Source organism: Tenrec ecaudatus, chromosome 5 (assembly GCF_050624435.1).
Source record: "Tenrec ecaudatus isolate mTenEca1 chromosome 5, mTenEca1.hap1, whole genome shotgun sequence".
In the NCBI taxonomy this organism is placed as follows: domain Eukaryota; kingdom Metazoa; phylum Chordata; class Mammalia; order Afrosoricida; family Tenrecidae; genus Tenrec; species Tenrec ecaudatus.
The window spans coordinates 178,420,598-178,432,404 of NC_134534.1; the positions used below are offsets into that span (position 1 = coordinate 178,420,598).

Sequence of the window (11,807 nt, forward strand, 5' to 3'; positions counted from 1 at the left end):
CAAATGGTGAGCGGAGTTGGCTACTAGCAGAAAGTTTGGTAGTTGGAACCTACCCAGGGGTTCCTCGGAAGGAAGGCCTGGTGATCTGCTCCTGACAGGTCACAGCCATGAAAGCTCACTGGAGCCCAAGTCCCTGATGGAGAGGGGGTCCCTGTGAGTCAGAATCAACAGCGCCGTCTAGCTGAGAAGCAACAAAACCCACAGGGAAGAAGCACAATAGCCTGTGTGATTGTGATAGCAAGGTGTCATAGGGATCAAGCATCAAAGAACAAAAGTTCATATCATTGAGAATGTTGGGCAGTAAGGAGTGGAGACCCAAAGCCCATCTGTAGGCAACTTGACATCCCCTTGCAGAAGGATCACCGGGAGGAGACGAGCCAGTCAGGGTTCAGTGCAGCAATGATGAAACATACAACTTTCTTCTAGTTCTTTAATGCTTCCTCCCTCCCCCTCCCCCTACTATACTGGCCCCAATTCTACCTTAAAAATCTGGCTAGACCAGAGGATGTACACTGGTATAGACAGGAACTGGAAACACAGGGAATCTAGGAGATGTCCCCTCAGGACAAGTGGTGAGAGTGGTGATACTGGGAGGGTAGAGGGAAGGGAGGAGGTAGAAAGGGGGAACCTATTACAAGGATCTACATATAAGCCCCTTCCTGGGGGACAGACAACAGAAAAGTGGGTGAAGGGAGATGTCGGATAATGTAAGACATGACAAAACAATAATAATTTATAAATTATCAAGGGTTTGTGAGGCAGAGGGGTCAGGGAGGGAGAGGAAAAATGAGGAACTGATACAAAGGGCTCAAATAGAAAGCAAATATTTTGAGAATGATGACGACAACAAATGTACAAATGTGCTGGACACAATGGATATTATGTGGATTGTGATAAGAGTTGTATGAGCCCCCAATAAAATGATTACAAAAATAAAATAAAATCTCGTGTTAAAAAAAAGAATCAACTCACTGGCAAATGGTTGGCTTTTCTGTTGTGTTTGTCTTAAGAAATCAGAGAAGAAGGAGAAGGAGGAGGAGGAGGAGAAGGGACCAGGGGGCAGGCGGAGAGGGGGGGGCCTTTAAACTTGCAGTCCGAGCAGAGAGAACACGACAGTGCTGGTTTGAGTTCCCAGCAAATAAGACCGTCACGGACAGTGACCTTCTGTGTTGTCTCATCCCTGCAGGGGAATCTGGAACAGTACAGAGCGGGAGAAACGGGCAGAACAAGAGTCACTTTAGGACCATCGCCCCGAAAATCGCGCCTAAGGTCTTGGCCTCCAGAGTGCTGCCGTGCCGCTCCCTGCCAGCCTCCCACCACCCGAGCCCAGGGCCTGCCGTGGGCCCCACGTCCCTGGTGATGCCTTCCCAGAACTACGCCCTGATGCAGCTCGCTGGCCAGGAGGGGACGTTTTCCCTGGTCGCCTTGCCACCTGTCCCCTCGGCACAGAAGCCCAGAATCCCCCTGCCTGAGAACCTGAAGCTGCCGATTCCTCGGTACCAGCCCCCCAGAAACAGCAAAGCGTCCAGAACGAGCCACAGCCAGCCACCGGTCCAAACCCTGGCGTGTCCCCAGATGTCCTCCCCCACACACAGCCGTCCTGATCGTCCCCACAAAACCGTGTCATCCCAACAAGCCTTGTCCCTGGATGAGGCCCCAGGCATCCACAGCACCACCGCTCTGCCCGACGGAAGTAGCCTCAGAGCCTCGGGACCGACAGTGACCTCCAGCCGGGGAGGTGTGAACGCCCTAGCCACACCAAGACGCCCTGGCCCACGGGAGCCCCCAGCAGAGCAGGCCCACCCGAGGGTCTCGGCGACACCTAGCTTTGCGAGCAAGAAAGCCTGCAGCAGACCTCCTACTATCCACCTTTCAAAAGCCATGGCCAGTTTGCCCCCCACCGTCTTGGGCAGTACAGTTCAGTTGCTGTCGCCTGTCCCCAAAGGAAAATTGCCCATCTTACCCTATGCACGGAGGAGCACCGCAGACCTGTGCAAAAGGGAGCCCGAGGCACCGGTGGCCAATTTGTCCAGCCCCGGGCACAGGGCCAACTGCTGCCGGGTGCCCTCCGTCGCAGGAGCCTCTCCTGCTGCCACCAGAATGACTGACGAGACCCCCGGCCCACTGGTGTTGAGGCCAGGTCCCTCTGAAAGTGCCCGCTGCTCAGCCCCCAAGTTAGATCTCAGCCCCGAAACAAACCAGAACGGTGGTTCAAGCCGGAGAAGGGCAAGAAAACAGAAATCACCGGAGGAGATCCTGGCCCTCCCAGGAAAGAGGAGGAAATGCCTCGCCAGTAAGTGCAGAGACCATAAGGAACGAGTCAAAAATGACCCCCAGCAACCCAGGAACCAGAAACCCGTGAAAAAGTACCGTAGCATCATGCCCAAGCCTGTAGTCATCATGCCAGCGCTGGCTCCTCTGACCCCACCTGCAGCCGCCCTGCTGACCTCCCCTCCTGGAGGCCTGCTGGCTCCCAAAGCCCCCGGCCCCAAGCTGCCTGCCGGCCCTTCCCCGAATCCCAGTGCGGCCTTCAGAAGTGGATGCGCTGGCCCGAGGAAGCCGTGGCACAGGTGTCAGGTCTGTAGCCGCAACTTTCAGTTCAAGCAGCATCTCCGAGACCACATGCGCACGCACACCATCAGACAGCCTTACAGCTGCCGCGTCTGCCGCAAGACGTACATCCGTTCCAGCAGCCTGAGCACGCACATGAAGCTTCACCATGGCGAGAGCCGACCCAAGAGGCTCCTGTGCTGCGAATTTTGTGCCAAAGTTTTCGGCCATGTCCGGGTCTATTTTGGGCATCTGAAGGAAGTGCACAGGGTCTCCATCAGCACCGAGCCCTCCCCTGGCGAACTGCAGCCAGGGGACCTTCCAAAGACCCAGGGGACAGAGGAGGCAGCAGAGAGGTGAGTGTTGGTGGACATTCGGGGCTGGCCAGGAAACCTATCTAGTCTGGGAAGAGGCCCTCAGATCTCACCCTCTTTTGAGGCCATGCAGTTTGTGAAAACAGCTCCCACCTGAAAATGTCATTGCGATCATTCCCAGTGCTGTCAAGAGTGGCTTCCGTTGTCCCTCCTTTCTGTCCCGTCATGGATTTCATTGCTCTTACCTCAGTGATCCAGGATGGGAATGCCACTTTAAGGTCTACTGGGGGCAGTAAGAGGAGAGGTTAATTTGGTTCGGAAATGTGGAATTGTAAACTTTTGTGCCCAATTCTCTGACCTCTTTACAAGCACCGACCCTCAATATCACACCCACAGATGTTACCTGTAAACAATGACATTTGCTCTAGAACACAGCCCATGACAGAGCCTCACGGTGGGTCTGCTGTGTTGACTTTACCAACGGTAGCCCGACCTAACCTTGACATTGACCCTTTTTTTTTCCCATCAGGCCAGATTAGCCTAGTCCTGAGTCACTTACCTTCGCAGGCCCAACCATCATAAGCCAATAGGCTAAGCTCTTTGGAAGCCTGGTAGTCAGGCAGAAGAGCAAGAAGTAAACCAGGGCCTCACTCTATGGGTGAGCTGACAGCTGAGTGATCCTGGGTGTCCCCTGCACATCACATGCCAACGATGGGGTTCCATTGAAAGTATCATCATCAATACCGTGAAAGTGAAACATTTCCCAACACCTTACCTCTCTGGCCCTCATCATTCACAGTCATCCAGTTATTCTACATGTGGATTAAACTTTCTATCCAATGTTAACATACTCTGAGATATTCATTAAAAATAGTGGAGGTCTGCCTGCTTTTCTCCTCCTTTCACTAGTTACGCTCATTTTAAACCGATCTGGGGACACCATTTCAGGTGAACTGATGGCACTGGGGGTTAGGTATTGGGCTATTGTGTTAGTCTGGGTTGACTAGAGAAACAAATCCAGAGACCCTGATATGTGTGTCAGAGAGAACTTTATCTCAAAGAGTAATTGTGCATTAAGAAAACATCCCAGCCCAGTCCAGATCAAGTCCATCAGTCTGATAGTAGCATATATGTTCGCTAACAATCTATAAATTCCTCGTCAGACTCACGCAACACATGCAATGACACCAAATGCAGGAAGAGCACAGGCCAGTGGGTGGAAAGTCTTATGGATCCAGTGGCAGTGGAAGCATGTTAACACTGACAGGGGTCTCCACATGGCTCCTCCAGCTCCAGGGCTCTAGTGTAGCTCCATGTGGTTTGTCAACAGGAATGTCTCACAGGGAGTGTCTGTGTCCGCCTCCAGTAAGCTATCGCTGTAGCACCTCCAAATGAGGTCATAAAGCAGTGACCTGATTGACAGGCTAAACTCCACCCCCAACTCTTTTTTAAAAAATCATTTTATTGGGGGTTTGTACAACTCTTACCACAATCCATACATCCATCCATTGTGTCAAACACATTTGAACATTTGTTGCCATCATCGTTTTCAAAACCTTTTCTTTCTACTTGAGCCCTTGGTATCAGCTCCTCATTTTTCCACTCCCTCCTGAGCCCTCCCTCCTTTACAAACCCTTGATAATTTATAAATTATTTTTTTTCATGTCTTACACTGTCCAATGTTTCCCTTCATCCACTTTTCTGTTGTCCCTCCCCAAGGGAGGGGGTTATATGTAGATCCTTGTGATCCGTTCCCCCTGGTATCGCTACCCTCATTATTGGTCCTAAGGGGTTTAGCTGTCCTGGATTCCCTGTGCTTCCAGCTCTGATCTGTACCAGTGCATGTCCTCTGGTCAAGCCGGATTTGTAAGTTAGAATTGGGATCATGATAGTGGGGGGGGGGGGGGCGGGGGGCAGGAAGCATTAACAAACTAGAGCAAAGTTGTATGTTTCATCGGTGCTATACTGCACCCTAATTGGCTTGTCTCCTCCCTGAAACCCTTCTGTAAGGGAATGTCCAGTTGCCTACAGATGGCTTTGGGTTTCCACTCTGTACTCCCCCCTCCTTCACAGTGATATGATTTTTTGTTCTTTGATGCCTGATACCCGATTCTATTGACACCTGTGGTCATACAGGCTAGTGTGCTTCTTGCATGTGGGCTTTCTTCCTTCTCAGCTAGATAACCGCTTGTTTATCTTCAAGCTTTTAAGGCTCTAGATCAAGGGCCCTCAAACTTTTAAAACGGGGCCAGTTCACTGTCCCTCAGCCCATTGGAGGGCCAAACTATAATTTTTTAAAAACACTATGAACAAATTCCTATGCACACTGCACATATATTATTTTGAAATAAAAAAACAAATGGGGCAAAATCACCCGGCGGGCAGGATTAATGTCCTCAGTGGGCCACATGTGACCCGTGGGCTGTAGTTAAGGGTCCTTGCTCTAGATGCTATATCTTTTGATAGCCAGGTATCATCAGCTTTCTTCACCACATCTCCTGATGCACCCACTTTGTCTTCAGCGATCATGTCAGGAACCCTTCACTCTTAATTGTCTCAAGTTGGCACCAGATTATGTAACTGACTACCACAGCTGCTAACCTCAAGGTCAGAGGTTCAAACCCACTCTGTGGAAGATAGAAGAGACCATGTGTTCCCATCCAGATTTAGTCTCAGAAACCTTGTGTAGGGGTGCTATGAGTTGGAATTGACTCAGTGGCAGTAGCCTTGGCTTTGGGCTTTAGTCCCCTTTCAGATATCTGCGCTTACCTAAATACCATCCTCCCTCAAAAAACTTCATGTCTTAGTTTCATTTAGGTAGGTTTTGATTTTTTGTTACTGTTGTTGCTGTTGCTGTTATTGATTGTTTTCTGAAAAGCTCGATGCATACACATACATATAAATTAGAAATTAAACTCACTGCCATTGAGTCAATACAGACATATATATATATAAGAAGTTGTATTAGCACATTGTAAAACGTAGTTCTACGTATTAAACTGGTAGAATTGTTGTTAGGTGTCACTGAGTTGGTTCCAACTCATAGTGACCAGTCTTCTGCCATCCTTACAGTTGTTCTTAGGTTGATCCTATCCCTGCAGCCACTGAGTCAATCTATCACACCAAGGGCCTTCCTCCTTTTCCCTACCCCTCCACTTTGCCGAGCATGATGCCCTTCTCCCAGTACTGGTCTCTCCTGATAACCTGTCCAAGGTATGTGAGATGAAATCTCACCATCTGTGCCTCTAAGGAGTACTTTGGCTGTGCTTCTCCCAAGACAGATCTGTTTGTTCTTCTGGCGGACCATGGTATTTTCAATATTTTTCACCAGCCCCAGAATCAAATGCACCAATTCTTCTGCCCTCCTTTTCCAGTGTCCAACTTTCACATGCATATGGGGCAATTGACATGGCTGACAGAATCAGGGTACTTTTTTTTCTCAGTGTTCTTCAATGAACATCTATTAATTTGGAGCTAAGGAAAATAAGCTTCAAAGAAAATGTACTCATGCATCATTTAGACTTGGGGCTACCTGTGAATGGGGGTGATTACTCCAGTACTTTCCAAATTGTTTGGAACAAATACTATTGAAATGGATTGCTTTACTTCAGGTACCTAAGTGGGTTTTGGTTTTTGTTTTGGGGGGAATGTTTTTAATAGTCCATGATTGTTAATAGCAAAATGCATAGATGGTAGCCACGCCGTTAAATGAGTGTTGACACTGTTCAGTACATATTACATACAGGTAAAACTTTGCTGATGATCATTTTAAAAATGATTGCAGCATTCGCTGTTAGCACACAGCCAGAAATTCAAGCTAGATTCCAAAGGCATCTTATACAGGCAGAGGAATGCCCTAAGTGTTCATGTGTAAGAATGGTGGCCAGTGTGCATTCGCATTCAAGGTTAAGGTTGGTGAGGGCCACAGCCAGGTGGCGAGAAAGCTGCCTGCCACAGAGCCAGGCATGTCCCTGATGTGCTCAATATCTGTTGCTGTCAGTAATCAAAGAATAATCAGCCCCCTGGGGGGCTGCATGATGACCCCTGGGAGTTTGAGGAGGGTGTGACTGCAGGCAGGCGTGGCTCTCATGGGGCCCTTTGGTGAAGGTGTGCCTGTGCTCCGTTTCCTCCATCTTCCAGACTTCTCTGAGTCCCTGGTCGTGTGAATGGTTGGCACATCCAGTTGCAAACCCAAGGCCTGACAACCCACTTCCCCCACAATCAGCCACGGAAAACCCTCCCGGGTGCCGGTCTACTCTGACACAATTTAGAAGGTCGCCGGAGCTGCAGTGGGCTTGATGGCCTATTGTGTTTCTCCTCACTGGGTGTGTTTCGGGGCCCCAAGGAATCTGAGGTGAAAGGACTGTTCACATGATGTCAACCCCCACCCCCCCTAACACACGATTTTATCCTCTTTCCCTCTCCTCTCCAGGGAAAACAAGTCAAGCCCGGAAGAAGACCTCTTTCTAAATCGGGTGGACGAAGTCAAATTACAAATCAAATGCAGCCGCTGTCAGATCACGGCCCAGTCTTTCTCGGAAATAAACTTTCACCTACTGTATGTCCACGGAGAGGAAATCCAGGGCCCACTCCAGGAAGGCCTTCTTCCGGGAAGCAGAGGGGCTCCCGGAGAGCTGGTGAAACATCCTGCTCCTGACGGGAAGCAATGTCCCCAGAGGAGAAAGCTCCGTGAGCCTTGTCCCTCCGAGGAACAATTCCCGGTGTGCCCTAACTCGAAAAGGCAACTCTGCCTTCTTCCTCAGAAGAGTGTGCAAACCCAAATGAAAACCGAAGGAGCCCACGTGGGGCCCGGGGGGCCAGAAGATCCCCAGGGCCCTCAGCATCCCACTGCTGACAGGGTCCGCTTTCACTCCCACGCGGGCTTTAACTGCCTGCTGTGCTCGCAGAGCCTGGGCCAGCGGGAGGAGCTGCTCCTGCACTGGGCGCGGCAGCACCGCTGCGAGGACCCCGCCAGGCTGTGGACGCTCTTCAGTGCCTTCTCCAACCAGGGCGTGATCGTGTTGCCCAATGGGATACGAAGGGAGACAGGGGAAACAGAGGGGGACTAAGAAGGGTGCCGCACATGGATTTTCTTGGAAATCATTTATGTGTGGTAATTCATTATGAAACCCTGCGAGCGAGGCCCCGCCTTCAAGAGCAGAAGCGATCATCTTGTATATGGTTGTCATGTCTTAGACGGTCTATACCCTGGGTGCGAATCCTTCAGTGTGCTGGCTCTCAACGTCTTAGGCTGTGTCTCAGAATCAACGAGAAGTGCCTTTGGGAGACTGGACTGGACAGATCTGCTCAGCTTTCTTCAGAGGACACTTTTCAGAAGGAACACCGGAAGTGGCCCATCCGTGTGGATTGTTCAGTGGGATACATTTCTAGGTGGTGAAACCGTGTCAGCCTCCAAGAGGGATCAAGTCAGATGGTAAATGTTGAGATTTATTAAATGACTCCCTGGTTTATTGGACTCTGCTTTCTACAGCCATCTAGGTAATAAAGTCATCTACCATAATTTAAAATCCATTTTTTTCAGAACTCGGCAGGTTCTTGTTTCATCTTGTTTTTTAATTCTGCTGTTTCCTCAAGTCTGCATTGACCTGAAAACCAGTTGTTGGCAAGTTTCACAGCTGCGGTGTTCCATTTCCAAGTAGTCGAAACCTCTGTAGTCCTTGAGCTGAGAATAAAAGTGATCCCTTCTGCTGAAAAGTCATTCTCAAGTCATCTTTGAAGGCAGAAAACAACAGCTTGGAAGTGAAGGAGATACGTGTAGCTCAGTCAGCTGTCTCAGCCTCATCTCCCTACTCCTGCCTCCCCGCAGAGGCTCTTTCCCTAACTGGTCCATTTTAGGTGTCACCAAGCCATTCACACTGAGGCGCGCTTTGAAAATCAAGAGTAGATAATTGCCCCTTACGTCCCTGGGAAACGGCTTTGGATCCAAAAAGCTGCCATCTGAGCTTTCTGACCATCCTGGCTGCAAAATCATTTTCCTAGAAGAGGGGAATGTAAACATTTGTGCTAAAAAAAACACCGTGGCCTTTGAACGAACCCGCTGTGTATGTAGCCAGCCCTGTTTGCCCCGAGCTTGCCCCAGGCATCGTTAGAGCATTTTCTCCTGGGCTTCACATAATTTCCCGCCAACAAATGAAGAATCCCGTTCAGGCGGGTAAGCGAATGGGTGCCAAGATTCCCCACGTGTCTGTCGACTTTGAGATACAAGTGTCTGCTGTCACAGTCGGGTGCAGGCTGTATAAGAAGGGGAGATCCCATTCTTGGTGTTCTGCGAAGGCTTTTGTCAATGTGAGAAGAGGAGGGTGGAAGGGGAATGGTGTGAACGCTGTGACTGGTTCATCAACCACATTCCCACCCCCCAACCCCCCGGTTTCAAAGAGAGACTGTCCCACTCGGCTGTTGGGTATTTTTAGAAAGTCCTGGAGAGGTCATGAAACTAGAGTATCGTGCAGGACAGCACCCAGTTTGGTTTTGGAAGCTTGGTCTTGAAGACATTTAAAAATGAGATCCACCAAGAATACTGTTTGAATTCAAACCATGGAGCTTGAATTTAAACCATGGCAGTTGGATTCAGACTGGGACATCATCCATAGCCTGCTCAGCCCTCGGGTGCTAAAAGTAGTGATCAGAGCATGTCTGGAGACAGAGGAGTGAGAGAGGATGCTGCCATCCAGGGTTGGTCGAGGTAAGCCCCTGCAGCCAGTTCTTAACCACTCTGCTGTCTTGCATTGCGATCACCTGCAGCCTCTGGGAAGAAAGAAAGAGCTCGGCGGGGTGTGGGGAGGAAGAGGGGGGAGCAAAGTACAGAGATTTGTTTGGCTCATGATTTCAGTGCTCTGGGAGGGCCCCGTGCTAGAATGTATTTCAGAGCAGCGGTCCCATTACCCTGCCACGTGTAGGCTACTCATCTCGCAGGCGCACTGGTGCGTGGTAGGGGCAGGGAGGGGGTCATGGTCGTCTTTCCAGAAAACTCTTCATGAGAAGCATAGAGTAGAAGGAACCTTCGCTAGACACCTGTGTGTCAGAGCCCATTCAGAAAAGAATGTTACAGTTCTCAACTTCTGCAAACACTGCCCTGAGTTACAATGGGAACATCCCTAACTACCCCCCAAAGTAAAGACTTTCTGGCTCTTAGAAGCAGCGACCTTTGGTGCCAGTGGTGGGAAGGGAGACTCCTGTCTGTTATGACGGAAGAAGAAAGTAAGTTAGCTAAATTAATTTATGTAATGAAGAGCCCGGTAGTGTAAACACTTAAGTGCTAATGCAAAGGTTCGTGGTTCAAGCCCACCAGAGACTCCTCAGAAGCAAGGTCTGGCAATCCACTTCTGAAAAATGTGCCGCTGAAAACCCTGCATCACTCAGTTCCATTCGGACACGGAAGGAGCCTCTGAGTCAGGACCAACGGATGGCCACTGGTGTGGCTTTTGTTGGTTGTAACCTTAGTAACAGCTCAGAGCCTGCCTTGAGTGCGGTGGAGAGGTGTTGCCCACATGATCTCAACCTCAATCCTCAACGGAGAATCCCAAGGTAGGAAGTGCAGAGGGGCCCTGGGTGGCCCTCGGTGTGCCTAAGCCTTTGGTCCTCCCTCTGTAAAAGGATCCTAAGGCAAGGCCTTGTTGTGAAAAACCAATGGGACACAAATGGTACTGTGGATGAAGCATTGGGCTGCTAGCAGAAAGGTCAGTGGTTGGAACTCCCCTGCTGCTCTTCTGGAAGAAGACGTGGAATCTGCTTGTATAAAGATTTACAGTCTTGGAAACCCTATGGAGCTGTTTTCCTGTGTCCTGTGTGGTCCCTGTGAGTCGGAAGTGGCTCAGCAGTGGTGGATTGGTTGGGTTGGTTGGTTGAGTGTCGTGTGTGTGTGTGTGTGTGTGTGTGTGTGTGTCTAGTACCATTTCCATGAGTTGAAATCGACTCGGCACGTTTGAGGACTACTTATCAGTAGCAGAATTCTCAACTTCCATTTTTTTCCCACCTGGTTTTATGCATGGAAGGTAAAAATTCTACTCACCTAGTGGGCAATGAGAAATCTGCTCACCTTCTAGTGCATCAACCTGTCTGTGGTGACTTGGCTGTTGTTGAGAGCTGAGCAGGTTTCAGTGGAGCTCCCAGATGAAGCAGACTAGGAAGAAAGGGCTGGTGATCTACTTCTGAAGATCCTCCCGTGAAAAGCTCCTAGGTCATAACAGTCAGGTCCCCAGCTCACCGTGGAGGTGGCGCAGGACTGGGACGTGTTTCTTCTGTCGTGCACAGGGTTACTTGAGTGGAACAGGGCACAAGAAGAGCGACAGCAGCCCCTCGCCCTACATCTCGGCAGGACATACCTAGTGGTGGTGGTTTTTTATGCTCCTGGCCGGACGTAGAAGGAAAACTGCAATACCATAGAACTTTGGTTTTCAACTTCCGAATGCCGCGACCCTTTACTGTAGTTCCTCATGTGGTGGTGACCCCTAAACCATAACTAATTTTGCTACTGTTATGAATTGGGCGACCTCCTGGGAAAGGGTCGTTCAACCCCCAAAGGGGCCACGACCCACAGGTTGAGAATTGCTGCATCATAGAAAGATATGGTAAAACAGCTCAAGTCCAGAAAACTCTGCAGAGAAATAAGAGAGATCGCCATATCTTTGTATTAAAAGTGCATTTTAATATTAAAAGCATGAATACAAATGGGATTTGGATTTCCTGGAGGTTTGCCAAGTGTCTAATTAAAATGAAAAGCAAAATTCACGGTCGTTCCATAGCAAGAAGCCCCTCGTACGTGTCCTTCAGGTCTCATCCAACAAGGGGTCACCTGGGCCTTCCCCAAGCCCCTGGGTCTAGGATTGACCTCTACCTCACTGTCCCCAGCTGACAGAGGACTCATTTCCACACAAGACCGTAAGCTTCCTGCAGGCAGGAGTGGGTCACCAAAAGGCCTAGCCA

General features: G+C 49.8%; 1 protein-coding gene across 2 annotated transcripts in view; it reads left to right on the forward strand.

The window, feature by feature from the left end:
• ZNF438 (zinc finger protein 438) overlaps nucleotides 1–9,561 on the forward strand; it is a 182,968-nt gene extending 173,407 nt beyond the window's left edge. For both annotated transcript variants that reach the window (XM_075550342.1, XM_075550343.1), the window contains 2 exons: nucleotides 1,187–2,906; nucleotides 7,297–9,561. In XM_075550342.1, coding sequence (XP_075406457.1) covers nucleotides 1,187–2,906; nucleotides 7,297–7,933 — 2,357 coding nt within the window. In that variant the 3' untranslated portion in view covers nucleotides 7,934–9,561. The remainder of the gene's footprint in view (nucleotides 1–1,186; nucleotides 2,907–7,296) is intronic.
• The last annotated feature ends 2,246 nt before the right edge of the window (nucleotides 9,562–11,807 follow it).